Raw genomic sequence first — 17,250 nt, 5'->3', positions numbered from 1 at the left:
TGACGTCATTCGACCTGTAATCTCATCACACCAGGTGGAATACGACCCCAGCTTTTCCGGTGTGTCGTTATGGGGTAGGGGGAAACCGTCAAATTGTCACTTTCTAACCTCATCGTCAACATGAGCCAGAGCAGACGGAGAAGCTTGTTGCCATGGAAACAGCTATACGCCTGGCAGATGGGGCGAGTATGACTAATCAAGTGGACGGAAATAGTCAAGAGCTCGCTTTTCAAATTAAAGCTACCTGATTTTGTTATTGATAAACCACAGTTCATTATCTTTGGAATAACCACATGGTAGCGTTTTCATTAGAAATTATCGCAATTAGAAGGCGACATTTCATGACAACAGGCTGTATTTTTTTTAGCTAACAGGCAACTCCAGTGAAAGTACTCTGAAAGGGCAACGCGGGAAGTGTGTCTCCCCTCAGCGTGTAACTTGAAGTAGCGGTCAGTGGGGGGGAGCGTGGACTGGCAGGTAAAGGTGCGAAGTGTTGGTCAGCGTGGGGTGGACAACAGCGAGGTGACGGAGGAGGGAGGAAGAAAGGAAACGATGGATAGAAGGAGAGAGTCGCAGAGGATGATGTCGTCGTGTGGAAGCCTGTACGACAGCACCAACCTGCTGCTGCAATACTGCAACAACACCGGTGAGTGGACACATCAACATGCACCACCACACCACTCAGATGATACAGAGAAAATGTCTAAACGCCACACCAAAATCAAAATCAGCCTTGGGTCTTTTTATTTGGAGATAACTGCCCTGACATTAGTGTGGAGACAGGAAGTAAATGCATCCAAAAGACACATATATCCATATCCACCACTTATATTCTTCACAATGTCAATACATGTCTTGTTTTTAATGCTTATTATAATCACATGGTTAGTGCTTAAATACACATTTTGACTGTTTTGAGTCATTTTTAGTTTCACATTTTGATGTCCAATGTATCATTCATGCACCACAGAGTGACATGGTACAATAAATGAGTCTTCAAATGTTTATTTGTACTTTATATTTACTTACTCCCTTTTTCTTTTCATTCCTTCGTCACTGCATTAGCTAAAAATCTGGTGTACGTGAATGCACATTTTTGGAGAAACACACTAAATGGCCTTTTAAAATGCATGAAAACAAATTGGCGGGCTGTGCAAGTGCATGCCAAAGCAACAGGTGGCGCTACAGCCCCGAACTAAGTTGCATTTAATGAAACGTGGACTGAACTACTGCGAGTTTTGCTATCAAAACACAGAGCCTGATTCAGTGTTTGGGCCAGTGAGGTTATAGACTGGTGTTGCATTCACTGCCCACTGCGTGTGAGGGACATATTGAGGGGCAGGTGGCGAGGCAGCAAGGCTCTGAAATCATGGTTGTTTATTCTAATGCAGCTTCAGCGGATGCCACATGATACGCTGTGTAGTGTTGTGTTCAAGTGCCAACCACAACTACAGTAGACGGCGTTAGTGTTTGCTATTTGACACCTTCGGCTGAGAGTGAAGCATCATGAGCATCAATCATGTCCTCCTCCTTCATCATCTTCTTCCTCTGCCATTTGTCTTCACTGTAACCAAATACCTCCTACAGGAAGACCAACAGTCTTGTCCTTAGAACACGCCCTTTGACCCCTGACTGACTTCCCTTTAGCTGACAGCCATCATAGCTTTTTGGCTAGCCTCGCTAAATGAGCCCCCTGAGTTAATTCATAGTGAATTATCTTAGGTTAGGGTTTTCTTAAAACAGCAAAATATAGATTTTCCCCACTTATATGTTCCTATTTATTTAAATAATGTCTGAAAATGCTTTCAATAGGCAAAGACGTTGAACTGGTGCTGAGCTATCTGGCTGTAATACCACTTCTCTCCTTAGGGGGCAACAATGAGTCAGCTTTAAAATAAAATGGAGGTGACTAATTACTTCCCTCTCTATTTATATTTTTTCAGTTCTAACACTGAATCATTGAGTCCCAGTGCAATGGTTCATTCCGAGTCTTTAACGTTTACATTTTCAGCTAAATTATTATTATTTTTTATCAGGAGGTAATTTCTTCCTTGAGTGGTATGAACTAGGATTGGGCAATACTGCTAATTTTGGTATTAATGTGATACCAAATAAATTGAGGGCAGTATTCCCAATACATTTAACCAAAATGTTTCTAACCCATTGAATGATTTTGTAATTTAGCCTTTCAATTGTTAGGCTTGATTTTAATCAGGACTTATATTATTATTATATTAGGTAAAAATATGTTTAGCACGTAAAACAATATTAACAACATCATACAGTTTTTATCATACAAAATAATATCTCATTCAAGTCTTTATTTTTTTGGCCCTGTGCAAAACAGTATCGCACTGGCTTTGTCAATATGCTGCCCCCTAGTGGTGGCCCAACAGTTTCCTCCGATTGATGTGGATTGTTTGTTTTTTTCAACACAATTATCCGTCAGAGGCAATAATAAGTTGTGTGCTTGTATGTGTTTGTGCTCATGTGTGTAGCCCTGCAGCGTCTTGGGGTGGGGTGCCTGTTACTGATGCTGCCGCCATCCCCTCTATTTGCCTAAGACAGAGGAAGAGGAGAAGGCGGGGCTTAAAGGAGTAGATGAGGAGGCGGGGCTTAAAGGAGTAGTGGAGGAGGGGAGAAAAGGATGGAAGGAGGAAGTGGGCGTGATCAATGTGGGGGAAGCCTGAGGGAAGGGTGAGAGAGTGAGAGTGACCAAGCAGACAGGGTGGGGCCGGGGGTTCGTGGGGGGGGGTGGAGCAAGGGGATATGTGCTGAGTGGGCAAGCCGCCTCTCTTGACTGTTGCTCTGCGGACTGACCGTTTGATTGACAGGAGCAGGCTAGCAGGATGGCAGGTAGGCCACACTAGCCCCACCTTCATCATCATCATCATCATCATCATCCTCCTCATGACCATGAAGGTTTCAGCATCACTCTCAATCTTCATCCCATTGTCTGCCCTCCTCCTCATCATTTTCCTCCTCTTCTGTGGTCATTTCTCTGCTTCCTGACTATGATCATGTGACCTTATCTGTGTGTGTGTGTGTGTGCGTGATTCAAGGACAACGTGTAAAGTACAGTACCTCTACTGCACCTCTGCATCCATCTTCCTATGTCACACTGAGTCATGCTAAAGGCTAACAATGTTGCATTTGTAAGACAACCACACAATTTCATGCAAATGTTACCGTGCACTCATGGGACACTTTATTAGGTACACTCATTGACTTCCTTTTTTGAGTTTTCGGTGTTCTTATGCTTTCACAGCTGTACTGTTTGTAATATTTTGGCACTCTTGCACAGTGAAATAAGTTCAACAAAATATTCATTATAGAAACAGGCATGTTTGGAAGAGTGAGGTGTGGAAGAATGACAAACATTCCTACAGACGCGCTTCTAAAGATTGGAATGCCATTGTAGCCGCAAAGAATCCAGATTTTCTTTGCTTTTCACTTCCTGTATGTGTCCCAATACTTTTGTCCAAGTATTGTATAAAAGTTGAACACTAAAAAACCATGTAGTGTCAGTAATGATTAATTGACTAATTGCTTGGGCCCCAGACGCTCCAAATCGATATGAACCAAACAGATTTGGTCCAGAATAAATTACACTAGAAGAGCCTTCTGAGGGAGCAGACATCCGCCAAGCACCATAGTTCCCTGAATATCGGGATTTACTCCAAATGTAATAATCCTACATTTATTTTATCTACGTGTTTAGATTCATTGACCATGGAAACATACAAATAGCAATTGAAATCATAATGATACCAATATTAGTTCAGTGGTTATTCACAAAAATGGCATTTTCCGTAATGGTGGTTTTCTCCTGGATCTAGCTTTTCAAGCTCCATAGCTTTTGAAGATGCAACAAATCCATTGGCACACTCTACATTCCACAGTGTCTTGGCTATTTTTAATTGGGTTTGATGCATGTTTATAGCTTCATTTGTTGGCTTACTATGATAAAAATTCCAAATATTTTTTCATATTCATATTTTTCATATTCATAGTATTCAGAATTCTGTTATTGGCTGGCGACCAGTCCAGGGTGTACCCCGCCTCTCGCCCGAAGACAGCTGGGATAGGCTCCAGCACCCCCGCAACCCTTGTGAGGATAAGCAGTAGAAAATGAATGAATGTCCTCTATTTTCTTCCCCAAGTGCTCTGGTCATTTTTTTTGCTGAGTTATATGCACAAATGCCCAAAATGGTCCAATCTTGCAATGTTACAGCATCCATCCATCCATTTTCTATACCGCTTATCCTCACTAGGATCGCGGGTATGCAGGAGCCTATCCCAGTTGTCTTTGGATAAGAGGCTGGGTACACCCTAGACTGGTCGTCAGCCAATCACAGGGCACATATAGACAAACAACCAAGGTTACGGCATCCTTTTAAAAAAACTCCTGGATCAAGACAGTGATTCGTATCACCACCACAATTTGTATTTTTTTCTTATTGTTTTGAATATATTGGGTAATACTGTACAAGTGTAAATGTGACTATAGGGGTGCTATTTCATGTATAGAGGGTTCTAATAATGCTAAAAACTGTATTTATTTCTGTAAAAAAAGTGTGTACCACCCTGCCCTGCATGGATTTAAAGTTGCCAGTAGCAGCAAAGAGACTGTTTGAAGGAAGTGAGCGGTCTGAACTGCTGCCGCATTGTTCGTCCTCCTTATCCCCATCCATCTTCATGCCGTTATGGAAATATTAACGCTGCTTCCTGTCTCATTTCACTGCCAGATGTGATACCACCACAATTAACTTTTCACTTGTGAGGCTTTAATCATCCATAACAAATTTCCTGCGAGGCAAGTGAGAAGAATAGTTCATGGACTCTGTGTTGTCGGTTAGATTCTACTTAGATTACAAATAAAGTTGTTGTAGTTTTTGTGTAATCTGCTCATGTGGGCGGCAGATGCACATTTTTGTCTCATTAATCGTCTTTTCCACTCTTGATGTCATTGTGGCGGATGATCAGACAGTAAGCACGAAGAGCTGGATGGAGTCAGAAGTTGGAAAAACAAGAAATACTTAAAATTGTTAACGCTTTAGTTTGGATTTTTTGGATTGGACTACTCCGCAGCCATTCTTGTCATTGTCTTATCGCAGGCCTGCCATCCATCTGTGGTGTTTGGTTGCGACAGGGCTCGATGACATTGCGGCGAAGGGCAAAACTGAGCCTTTTTGGTTTTTGTCATGAGAAATGTGCGCCATGAGCTCATGTTTTTAAACATGAAGGTCTTGGTTTATGGTTGTTGGTCTCATTTTGTGCAGCGATAGACATGCTAGCATCCCACATGACTTTAAACACACCAGTCAAATAATCTTCATTGTTTTTTCTTCTTTCTATTACCTGCACACCAAATCTGAATTATTCAACATGGTTATGTTTCCTCTAAGCTCTTCTTTCAGCCTGGGAGAAACTTAAAACCTCTCACACTACATGGACAAAAGTATTGGGACAGCTCCAGGATCTAGAAAGTGACAAAACGGTGTGTCCATTTATGAGAGGTCACCGTTCCTCCCCAACAAAGTCCTCCAAGCATGCAACACAAAGCAGCAACAGAGAGCGTAGAAATGTCCCAATGTGTCTTGCAGACGACACCATGTCGGCGGGCAGCAACATGGACATGGAGGACCGCGTGTCCCACCTGGAACAGAAACTGCAGCTCCAGGAGGACGAGATCCAGCTGCTGAAGGCCGCCCTGGCCGACGCCCTGCGACGTCTGGGCTACTGCGAGGAGCACAGCCTGGCCTCGCAGGCATCGGGTGCTCAAGCCGCTGGGAGGAGGTCCCTGGGGGGAGCCACTGCGACCCCGCCTACCAAGGGTGAGCAGGGAAGTCTCTTATCTACGGAGCCATTTGATGTTTACATATGAGATGTTTGCAGGGGTGTCCAAAGTGCGGCCTGGTGATAATACACTGTATGTACCTGATTTTGTGTGTCACCAAGTATCCTCCATGACCGATTCTAATCAGAAAAAGCAAAAGAGGTTGAAAATGATTCAAAATAACAACTTTTTTTCAGACATAGCGTGAATATTGAGCTGCTAGGATTCCCTGCATTAGCACATGTGGCGCTCACGCTAGCTTTGTTGCCGTCAGTGCGTCAGCTGCTGCAGACTCTACCCTCCAAGCCGCTGAGCAACGGCTACATGCAACACAAACGCCTCCTGTCCTCCCCCTCCTCTCCAAAGAAGGACGTCTTGCAGTCCATCAAAAGGTATACTTCAAGCACTAACGGCTAACGTGAGGCCGTTGTAAGACGTTCTGTGTCTCGTGTTCCCCGTCCCAGGAAGAGCATGTCTACAGAGCGCCTCACGCTGGTCAGGAGGGAGGCGGCAGCGGAGAGTCGAAGTCGAACTACCTCCTCCAGCAGCTCCTCAGGTGGCAAAAGGTAATTCATTGTTTCATTTTGTATTTGATAATATGTGGCCATGTTTGGGGTGAAAAGTGTGTCCATAGTTCTTTGTATTAAAAAGTGCCTGTTAACTGTTAACTACAACATTAAAATGTAGGCATAACTTCCAGAGTCAGTGAATGGAACACTCTGGTCCCTTTGTTGCAAACCAAATTATTTTTTTTATACTTCCTGTGTTCCTTTTGTCCTTCATGCTGTTTTAATTATGTCTGCACGAATCTCCTCCTCTTCCTCCTGACTTCGCCTCAGTAGCACACGCTGTACCTTGTACAGGGATACTACATTGATTGATGTGGTTACCTCCAAAACATAGTAATTTTCATCCAAAGTGAGGATTATTTTTAGAATTTTGACATTGGATGTCACTGGATTGAGCCGCGTTCCTTCTTGCAGTGGCATTACATTTCTAGTGGGAGGGGAGTAAGCGATCCAGATATCGATAGTATCGATACCATGTGTGGCATCAGCATTGGATCGACGCTAGCAATATGATAATGATATTTGTCATTTCTCCAATGGTTATTGAAGCAAATATTCCGTATTTGGTGTTTGTGTTATTGTTACATTGTTGATATTGTTATGTTGCTAGCAAAGTGAAGTAATAACTTGTTTGTTTGCTATTAAATTTATTATGACATTTATTTATAATTTATGTATATTTTTATTATATTTTTCCAAAATGTATTTATTTAATTTAACCTCTATTTTAAACATAATTTCAATACTATATTTTGTTATTTTGCTACAATCTGACTAATTGTCACATTAAAGTCAAAATCATTCAGTGAAAAAAGTCAAAAGTATGAGTATCTGCGATACAGGCCCTGTGTTTACTTTGCGTCTGATACCATAATGTGCAGTGTTGTCATTGGAGAAGGGGGCTGGAGGAGGAGGCGGGGCTGGACAATGGGGAGGTGTGCTGTCATTGGCTGCCAGCAGCATAAAAGTTAGCAGCAGGGTGAAGGAGGAAGTGTGAGAGCCTGTGTTGCTGAGGGACATAAAAAGTGTTTTCTTCTAACGGACGCTGGCAGCCATGAAGAGGTCCTCCAGGTAAACTTTATTCCACTTTAAGTACACAAATAATATCTGCAACCTGTGTGGTGAGTAAATAATAAGGTACAGTTGAAGCTTGATGGAAGTTATTGTCCACAATGAGCCAGGATGCAATTTTAACATTGTATGACATTGTGCTGTCATGGCAACACAACACAACAGGTAGTTTTAAATGTTGATGTAGGTGGTCTTCGTACTTTATCAGCCTTATGTGTGCATTATTGATACAAGCTGCGGCTTGTTAGCGTGCAGACAAATGCAGCAAGAATGCGTGAAGAAAAAATATCCCTTTAAGAGGCCGGGTTGTGTTGCATTTAAGTGTCCAATGGAGCATCGGTTGTGATGGTGTCACGCGTCTAGTAGGGTGAAAGGAGCTCATTCTGGCGTTCCACCAGCCACAATGTCTCCACGGTGTTCCAGCAGCAATTGAGGAAGTGAAGATGGAAACACAAAAACACACACACAGTATATACAGTGGCTTTATTTCACATTGAAATGTTGAATATGTAGCAATAAACAATAATTTCAGATGTAGATGGCATCGGAGCAGACAAGAAGGGCTGACTGCCGGTGGGTGTGGTTTGGTTGCTTCTGCTGAGCTTGCACTAATCTCATTAAATTGATTAGAGCTTCTGCTGTGTGATCAGTGTTGTTTTGTCGTCAACACCAGCAGCATTTCTCCTCCTCCTCCTCCTCCTCCTCTCTGTGCCGCATTCACCAACTTTGACATCAGAGACCATTTCAGTCTGACTGGATGCTTCCGGGAAGACTTTTAATGTGCCTCTAATGGACTGACAGTGGACAACCACAGTTTGGACCACAATGAGCTCCATTAGCTGCAGTCTGTGTGCTTGTGTTGTTGTTGACTTCCTGTTCTGATGATGATTATAATGATGATGCTGTGCACACAAGACCGTGACCGTGTAATTACTTCTCATGTTTAAAGTTAATGGTGTAGTTTATTTGCAACATGCATATGTTTGCTTCATGCATGCTGCATTGGCTTCTGGTTGGCTCGTCATGTTAATGTGGTCCCGCCCACTGACGAGGGCCAAGTTCACGGAATGTCCTGCTCTAATTACTGGCCCTGGATGCTGGCCCGGTCCATTGCAGCCTGTCTGGGAGACAAACAGGTCTTTGTGTACTTGGTGGCTTTCTTGGCAGCATTTCCACAGAAACCACCCAAAAAGTCAAACAAGTTCCTTGTCTTATTATGTTGTGGACATGTTTGTGCTGTGGTGTTCCTCACATTCTCCTTGTTTGCCTACCTGCCAGGTGTTTCACGCCTGTTTGCTTTCCGTCAGCTGACATCCCATCATAGCCTGTCTCCACACTGCAGGCGTCACAATCCAGATTCAAACTAATCCAGACAAACTAATGGACCTTCTTTTTTTTTTTTTAGTTCGCTAACATGCTAAAATGCTGCATTTGGCTATCATGCCGGAGGCTAAACAGACATGGTCGTGTGCGCGTTGGATGAACACACAAGATCAGTTGGCCTCCCCTAATGTGCTGCCAAGAGTGCTCTGCAGGTCTAAGAGGAACCACTAGAGGGCAGTCAGCTGTTTAAATACAGTGGGGTTTTGTTTCAAATCTATTTACTGTACATTTATTTTATTAGCATTTCCATATTGGGATATCACAATCTAGGAGTCCTTCTGAAGCTGTTTGTTTATTCAAGTATTGTTTTTTATTATTTTATCATTAAAGTTGATTTTTTTTATCTTCCAGTAAATCCAAAGAATGCACCTTCAATGCAGGTAAGAGCCTTTGTCCGTACCCCCTTATTTTCTCTAAATAAGCCTTTACTGTAGCACTACAGACTTGCTAGCTATGATCGTGATATTGTCCTGAATACAGCAGATTCCCGCTATTCACAGGGGGGAAGGGGGGGGGGCGGTTACATTCCGAGACCACCAGCCAACAGTGACTAACAGCCATAGAAATCTATTTGTTACATGCTTAATAAAACCTGGATTTATAATAATAAAGCCCGGTTCACTCCTCTCCCTCCACACTCTCCTGCTACCTTGAGACACTGCCATTGTTTGATTTTGGATCAACATTTGCAATAAAAGTGGCCGTTGTAGTCCGCCACTTTGGGCCAGCTTCAATAACTCTTCCCCTCGTGACAAAGGATGTCAGCCCAGGCCCGATAATATGCTTCACGCATTTCTTAAATGCATTTGAAATTGTAAAATGTATAGCTACCCACTACTAATGAATGATAAGGCGCCGCCTCCATCTCCCTCTAAAGCGGCTCGGTAGTCTGAGATGAAGCAGCCGTTGTTCCAGTGCCACACCTACATAATCCATACTCATCATATATTAACTTGGTTTCACTTTGCTGCACGTTGTGAGGCTGAGTGCACACAGGAGGCCGCCATCTTACACCTGCCCTCCAGACCATGGCTTGAATTTCCGGGACCTTTTTAGCTTTGAAGTGGAAGTGGTTAGCCTCTGAATGTTATGACATGAACATCCCTCTGATCCCTTTCCCCGCAGAGGATGGCTACGTCAGGATGTTCCTCCGAGGTCGTCCCGTCACCATGCACATCCCAGACGAGCAGCGGGACAGCTACAGCCTGGAGCACAAGGTGGCGCTGCCAGACCGCAAGCTGAAACTGGAGTGGGTGTATCCTCCAAGCGGTAGTTTTACGTGTAAAAGCCGACATGGGCACAGAAAAGCAAGTTTGCCTTCCCTAACCGGGCCGTGAGCAGGTACGGCTACCGCGGGCGGGACTGTCGCTCCAACCTGTACTTGCTGCCCACTGGCGAGATCGTCTACTTCAACGCCTCAGTGGTGGTTCTGTACAACACGGAGGAGCAGCAGCAGAGGCACTACCTGGGACACACAGACGACGTCAAATGGTGAGACAAAGACCCGACCCCCGCTTTCATACACAACGTGGACACATCAAGTCATGAAGTTTTTCCTCTCAGCCTGAGTGTGCACCCTGACATGGTTACCATAGCAACGGGGCAAGTGGCCGGAAATACGAAAGATGGAAAGGTAGGCAAAGCTCACACACACATCCAAACTAATCAGGAAATTTGTGTGAATGTCATCACAGCACAGCATCATAGCAATCTTCATACCACACACATATGCCTCCTAGTGGCTGTCGGCAGCACAGTCCGTGGTTCAAGATCCAGAACTATGAACACATTTTCTTCTTTGATTTATGATGCATTCAAGACTGCTGGCTACTCTGACAAATCCAACTTGGTCAGACTGAAGTGTACGGCGTTTACTTGAATTGTTGGCTAACTGTCACTTTATTGCCATGCTAGCATGTAGCTTTGTGTCACTAACTGACTGTGGGGACTCTAGCTGCTGGCGCCTCACGTTCGTGTCTGGGACTCTGTGAGCCTCAACACGCTCCACGTGCTCGGGATGGGCGTGTTCGACAGGGCCGTCACATGTGTGTCTTTCTCCAAGTCGGTGAGTGGCGCCCCCTTGTGTGCACTGTCGCCACCTCTAAAGCTTTCAGAATGACCCACTAAAGTCCAGTGTCCTCCTCAGAATGGAGGCAGCTTCCTCTGCGCCGTGGACGACGCCAACGACCACATCCTGTCTGTCTGGAACTGGCAGAAGGAGAAGCAAGTGGCCGATGTCAAGGTAACGTGACCGCTGACCTCCATTCCACCTCTTCAGAACATTCAACCCTCCTTCCTTCTCTTCAGTGCTCCAATGACTCCGTGCTGGGGGCCGTCTTCCACCCCATGGACGCCAACCTGATTGTGACCTGTGGAAAGTCCCACATTAACTTCTGGACTATGGAGGGAAACACGCTGGCCAAAAGACAAGGACTCTTTGAGGTGACCACACTGACACGGCCTATTATTAAGTGGAAGTTAAGTAAGAACTCAAGTTTAGAGCAAATGACTTGGAGGCTAACCAGTTAGCTTGGTAGCTACATATGTGCTGCAGCCGTGTCTTATGTCCCTGTATTGAGTCCATAGCTTTTCCCTAGCATTAGTGGAGTGGAAAGGTGACTATAGGGGTGTTAGTTCATGTCTGCAGGGCTTTAATAATGGTAAAAAATATATATTTAGAAATCCATAAGCAGAAAGTATTCTGCTTATAAATATTGAGTCCTAACTCACTTGTCGCAGTCCGGTTTGGAACCAATTAACCGCAATAAACAATTAACTGTATTGTGTAATAAGAGTGTAGAGGTGACTATAGGGGTGTTATTTCATGTCTAGAGGGCTCTAATAATGTGAAAAACTGTTTAACTGGTTGTTAATGTTTTTGTTAATGCTCAAACTATGGAAATATGTGTCTGGAACCAATTAACCACAATTAATGAGGAATTGCTGTATTTCTTGACATGTAACTTTGTTTGCTAAATTTGTACATTACTTTTTTGAATGATGCATGTTATATTTGCATTCTCATTTAGTCACACGCGTTTTTTACACACACAAACAAATCTAAATGTTGTCCTTTTTATATTTTAGGTTTATAAGTGGGGGGATTTTAGGCCAAAAGTGTTAAAGCGGTATAGCAAACTGAAAACGGTTCAGTCACACGTGAGGCTGTATTGGGGGTGGGAAAGGACGCCATCCAAGGCAAAATAAACAGTTTTTAATTGTCAAAAAGACAACAAAAATGGACTTATGACGGAGCCTTGAGGTACTTCACATGTTTACTCTGAGATGACTTTGACATTTTGCCCCCTGAATTTAAAAACTTGTTTTTTCTGTTCCGAAGAAACACGAGAAGCCCAAGTACGTGTTGTGTGTGGCGTTTGCAGAGAATGGAGACGCCATTACTGGGGACTCCAGTGGAAACATCTATGTCTGGGCCAAAGGTGGACGTCCCATTTCCTCTAGATGTGACAAAAAATATCAACGCTTATGTTGTGATTGGCTGTGTTTTATTCGCTGAATAGGTGGTAACCGTATCAGTCAAGTGGTGTCGGGGGCACACGAGGGCGGCATTTTCTCTGTATGCGTCCTCAAAGACGGGACCATGGTGTCTGGAGGCGGGAAGGACCGCAAGGTGGTCCTCTGGGACCGTGACTACAGGAAGCAGGCGGAGATGGAGGTCAGGCTCCTCCCACTTATTTTATATTCAATTAAAAATACTTTATTGTTGATGTTATTTTTGCGTGCATCTAGGTGGGCGAGGCGTTCGGTCCGGTCCGGGCTCTGGCAGAAGGCAAAGCAGGCGAGCTCTTCATTGGGACCACCAAAAACGCCATCCTCAGTGCTGCCTTCCCTGACACCATGACGGCCATCGTGCAGGTGCACACGTTGAAGACTTGTTGCAGAGATTCCGTATAATTTGTTGTGATAAATAAAGGTTTTATGTTTCCTCTCAGGGGCACACAGACGAGCTGTGGGGTCTGGACATCCATCCCTGCATGGAACAGTTTGTCACATGCTCTCAGGACAAGCAGGTCCATCTGTGGGACACCAACTCCCATCAGCCTCTGTGGACCAAGACCATCGAGGTGCTGAAGATGATGGAAGGAACATCATGTCTGGAAATGTCTTCTAAATGTGACCTTGTTGTGCTTTAGGATCCTGGGAGGTCTGCAGGGTTTCATCCAAGCGGGGCGGTTCTGGCGGTTGGGACCATGTCGGGAAGGTGCATCTCTCTACTGTTGCGTGCCTGATCATTACTTTCTGTTTGGACACATGCACTTCCTGTCATGTTTCAGGTGGTTAGTGCTGGACACGGACACCCGGGACCTTGTCTCCGTGCATACGGACGGTAACGAAATCATCTCCAACGTCAAGTACTCTCCAGGTGAGACTGGAAAGCCTTCACCTTAGCATTCTACGCTAACTCGGACGCTAACTGTAGTCTGCTGGTAGATGGCAACTTCCTGGCTGTGGCTTCGCACGACAACTTTGTTTACATCTACGCCGTGACAGACAACGGACGCAAGTATAGCCGTGTGGGCAAATGCACCGTAAGTGTATTTTCATGTTTCATTATTGGCCAGTGCGCTGTTACTTGAGGTCTTTCAAATCCTGCACTTCTACACTGACACCTAAATACTGTATGTTCAATGCATAAGTAGTTCCTGGGAGGGGGGGGGTTCACAGTGTACTGGAAATTCATGAATGCTGTTTCGCATTTACCAGAAACCACAATTGCATTGATCTGCTTCCTCTTCACTTCTTTTCAATTAGGGTTCAAGCACCAGACACTAGCAGTGTGAAAGAACTGCTGTATTTATTATCATTATTATTCCATGCACATAACTGGGATAGGCTCCAGCACCCCCGCGACCCTCGTGAGGATAAGCGGTAGAGAATGAATGAATGAATTATTCCATGCATTTTTGGACGCTTTAACTTGCATGAAGACTCACCAAAGTCAGGCCCCCAAAACTCCCCCAATAGCGCCCCCTATAATTATTAGAGCCAGAACACTGTCCTGCAAAGGCTCTTAATTATTTGTAGTTCTATACCAGGGGTCAGCAACCCGCGGCTCCAGAGCCGCATGTGGCTCTCCAGCCTCTTTGTTGCGGCTCCCTTTGCAATGCTTGAATATTTTTTAGCACCCGTGTGGTGAAAATGCACGTCTTTGTTATGAGTTTACAAAAATCCAACTTTGTGTGAGACCATGAATGCATCCTGACTGAGTTCTGACTGGTGACTGAATGAGCAGACAGGATGCTATCCAGTTCTCTCTGACAGGTTAACATGAAGGGAAATGAGTAATACTTTGAGTTATTTGAGTTATTAATTATTATTAATGAGTTATTTGACGATTCTAAAAAATAAATTAGAGCTAATTTAAAAACAAAAGTTTATCTCCAGTACTAGCAAGAGTACTCCAACTCGTCTTTTTTTTTCCCTCCAATGTTGTTTTAAACATACAACGTTTTGCGGCTCCAGGCTATTTTTCTTTAGTGGGCAAGTGGGTGAAATGGCTCTTTTCATAGTAAAGGTTGCCGACCCCTGTTCTATACAGTCCCTTTTAACATGTATGAAAACTTACAAGCACGTCAGGTTCGGCGAAATATTTTATATTTCAGGCATCCCGAACACAAACAATCCCCAAAACTTAGAAAAAAATTAGCCCTCATCACCAGTTTCACAGATCATCACAAAATACGGGAGTGGCGTCAATCATGACAGTATACACAAAAAAAAGTCTTAAGCACCCATGTTCCAAAACAACCACCATATCATCCATTTTGGTTTCTGGTGGTGATTTTGGCTGAAACTAGTCCTTAGCACTTTGACCAAATGAGAATCCAAATACTAGACAGACGGGCGATATTATATTGGGAAGATTTTTAGGATGTGTCATGAAATATTTGCAAAGCTTGCCAACAAACTTTGACCCCAATCCCCTTCCACTACGTTGCCAATTCGTTGTGCTTTTGGGTTCACATTTCTCTGTGTGATCGAACTACGGCTACACAGTAAGTATAAGTGTGTAAGAGCCCAGTTGGTACACAGCCATGGACTATTATGAAAGTGAAGTGTTGGTAGAAGATAGACATTTAGGTGCTGTAAAAGTGCCACTCAATGAGAATGTGGGTCTCCCTGGTCCTCCTCAGGGCCATTCCAGTTTTGTGACCCACGTGGACTGGTCCACAGACAGCCAGAACCTGGTCACCAACTCAGGAGACTACGAAATCCTCTTCTGTAAGGTGGCCCACATTGAAAAGGTCCCGTGTGCATATGCGTGTGTTGCTGAACAATTTTGTTTTTGTCCCAGGGGAGGCACCCAGTGGCAAACATGTGACCAACATGGACGCCGTACGAAACCTCAAATGGGCCACTGCCACATGCACTTTGAGCTTCAACACCTTTGGTACGACTATTCATAATATTTCATAATTTGACCTTTTATGATCATGGCGTGCGTTTGTCAGGAATCTGGCCCGACGGCGCAGACGGCACGGACATCAACGGCGTGTGCAGGTCACATGGCGAATCCCTGCTGGCCTCGGCTGACGATTTTGGCAAAGTGCACTTGTTGTCGTTCCCCTGCTCTCAGCCCAGGGTGGGTCTCTGCCATGATAGCATGCTAACATGCTAAAGAAGGTTTCATACTCGGCATCTGATATTCTCCCCGCTCTCTCACAGGCCCCGGGTCACGAGTATGGCGGCCACAGCAGTCACGTGACCAGTGTCGCCTTCCTCCACGACGACAGCCGCCTCATCTCCACCGGCGGTAAAGACACCAGCATCCTGCAGTGGGTGGTTGCCTAGGTAACTCGGCTACCAAGCCGCTAGCTCAGCCTCTAGCCCACCAGGGGGCAGCACCTCCTCCGTGCCTGCACGTTACTAAGACACACATCACGCTGGATACGATGAATGTTTGACGACGTTATTAATCTGGTGAATGAAACCATATTTAATGTAACACATACACGATGTCACCGTGAACTTTAGCATTTAGCGCTAACTGTGCCTGAAACCCATTCTGCCCACTGAGGTATTTAGTTTCATATCACGCAATGGCGCTTCGACTTCCATCATCTGTGCTGTGACACCACACAAGCGTCCTTCAGGTGGGTCTTTGCACCTCTGACAAACTGCTTCATGTCCCGTTGGTGCGCGCTAGGCCCGCTTGCCTTCATGCTGTATCTTCTTCAGGTCCAAAATAATAATAATGATGATTGTCAATTTGTACACAGTGCTGTTTGTTGGGTACTAGGTGGCGCTGCAGTGCAATGATTGCATGAGTTCAGCCGCCCTTCTTCATAGATTCATTAGAGTTAATATATACTATATATAAATACATATGTATGTCATGCAGTATATCTGAGTGGCTGTGCTATTTTAATATTTAACTCCTAAGGCTTATTATCATTGTTGTAATGATTGTCATTGTAGACATGTCACATGTAGTGATTGACCGACTGCTTAAGCTGTGTTTGGCCTTCTGATTTGTTAATAAAGTTTTTACCCAGTCGCTTATTGTCCTTTATTGGACCAAAAAAAAAAATGAATCCAGCACAATATTGTCAGAATATTTGGCGGAAAGAGTCAAAGTTGTCATATGAGAACAAAGTTGCAATTTCTATGACAGTGACATTCCAAAAGAACTTTATGATGTTTATGTTGGAAAACAAGCTCTAATATTGTATATTATGACAATATTGTCCTAATATTTGGAGGGAAATAAGTCGTCATATGAGGGAAAATGTCAGATTTTATGACGATCATGTCATAATATTACAAGAAAAAGTCATAATACTGCATATTATGACATCCATTCATCTTCTACCACTTATCCGAGGTCGCTTTGTGAAGGCAGCAGCCTAAGCAGGGAAAAAGTTCCCTCTCCTCGGCCACTGCGTCCAACTCCTTCTGGTCCATCCTGAGGCGTTCAAGTCCAGGCAGGTTTATTTATATCGCCCTTCATTACAAAACCGTCTCAAAGGGCGTCATGTCTTCATGTTTGCCTTTAAAGAGGGCAGGTTCGAGCCACTAGAGGGCGGTAGGGGACTTGGAGTTTGGAGACCAGAAGTTGTGCACGCGTGCAATGTGGAATCAAGTTGCTGGTTTTCTTGCTGAGTGCTGCCAGAGTACACCAAAGCAAGGCATCAAACAGCAGTCTTTGTTTCTGTGCAGGTTTCACAAAATCCCTCCGTGAAGCAGTTTGACTTTCAACTCGTTCTCATTTCAAAACTTCCGCTATGGGAAATCAGGGCAATTGATCTGTGCCAGTGTCAAGCTGTGGCCATCATGAAAGCATCATGAAGTGTTCAGGCAATGTTTTATGTCACATTTTAGCGTTCTTAATGATGAGGCAAGTGTAAAAAGAAGTTAAGCGCTATA

At 44.3% G+C, this 17,250-nt stretch overlaps 1 protein-coding gene and 1 long non-coding RNA gene across 3 annotated transcripts; one reads left to right on the top strand and one right to left on the bottom strand.

The window, feature by feature from the left end:
• The first annotated feature begins 358 nt into the window (after nucleotides 1-358).
• On the top strand, nucleotides 359-16,397 carry eml2 (EMAP like 2). The gene is made up of 22 exons (XM_058080405.1): nucleotides 359-646; nucleotides 5,607-5,837; nucleotides 6,114-6,231; nucleotides 6,304-6,405; nucleotides 9,214-9,242; nucleotides 9,988-10,117; nucleotides 10,204-10,353; nucleotides 10,426-10,495; nucleotides 10,817-10,927; nucleotides 11,009-11,104; nucleotides 11,170-11,304; nucleotides 12,203-12,302; nucleotides 12,384-12,538; nucleotides 12,613-12,738; nucleotides 12,816-12,947; nucleotides 13,017-13,084; nucleotides 13,158-13,246; nucleotides 13,315-13,412; nucleotides 15,018-15,105; nucleotides 15,179-15,274; nucleotides 15,336-15,466; nucleotides 15,550-16,397. Exons 1-22 carry the CDS (start codon nucleotides 553-555, stop codon nucleotides 15,673-15,675), a joined length of 2,475 nt encoding a protein of 824 aa, XP_057936388.1. The 5' UTR covers nucleotides 359-552; the 3' UTR covers nucleotides 15,676-16,397.
• LOC131134793 (uncharacterized) lies at nucleotides 4,441-6,289 on the bottom strand. Of its 2 annotated transcripts, none has more exons than XR_009131478.1 (3): nucleotides 6,094-6,289; nucleotides 5,941-5,979; nucleotides 4,441-5,858 (listed from the first exon to the last, which is right to left on the bottom strand). It is a non-coding gene; the product is annotated as an uncharacterized LOC131134793 (long non-coding RNA). The 2 variants fall into 2 exon arrangements; XR_009131477.1 differs by having other exon boundaries at nucleotides 4,441-5,828.
• Nucleotides 16,398-17,250: the final 853 nt, after the last annotated feature.

The sequence above is a fragment of the Doryrhamphus excisus genome, chromosome 8 (genome assembly GCF_030265055.1).
Source record: "Doryrhamphus excisus isolate RoL2022-K1 chromosome 8, RoL_Dexc_1.0, whole genome shotgun sequence".
NCBI lineage: Eukaryota > Metazoa > Chordata > Actinopteri > Syngnathiformes > Syngnathidae > Doryrhamphus > Doryrhamphus excisus.
The sequence above is the reverse complement of the archived record's forward strand: the minus strand, read 5'-3'. Positions and strand labels throughout refer to the sequence as shown.

Excerpts from the sequence above, each read along its gene's own strand:
- eml2 (XM_058080405.1), top strand. The coding sequence starts at position 553 with ATGGATAGAAGGAGAGAGTCGCAGAGGATGATGTCGTCGTGTGGAAGC. Across the intron at positions 10,118-10,203 it reads AAGCTGAAACTGGAGTGGGT|GTACGGCTACCGCGGGCGGG; the intron begins GTATCCTCCAAG and ends GGCCGTGAGCAG. Across the intron at positions 10,496-10,816 it reads GAAATACGAAAGATGGAAAG|CTGCTGGCGCCTCACGTTCG; the intron begins GTAGGCAAAGCT and ends TGGGGACTCTAG.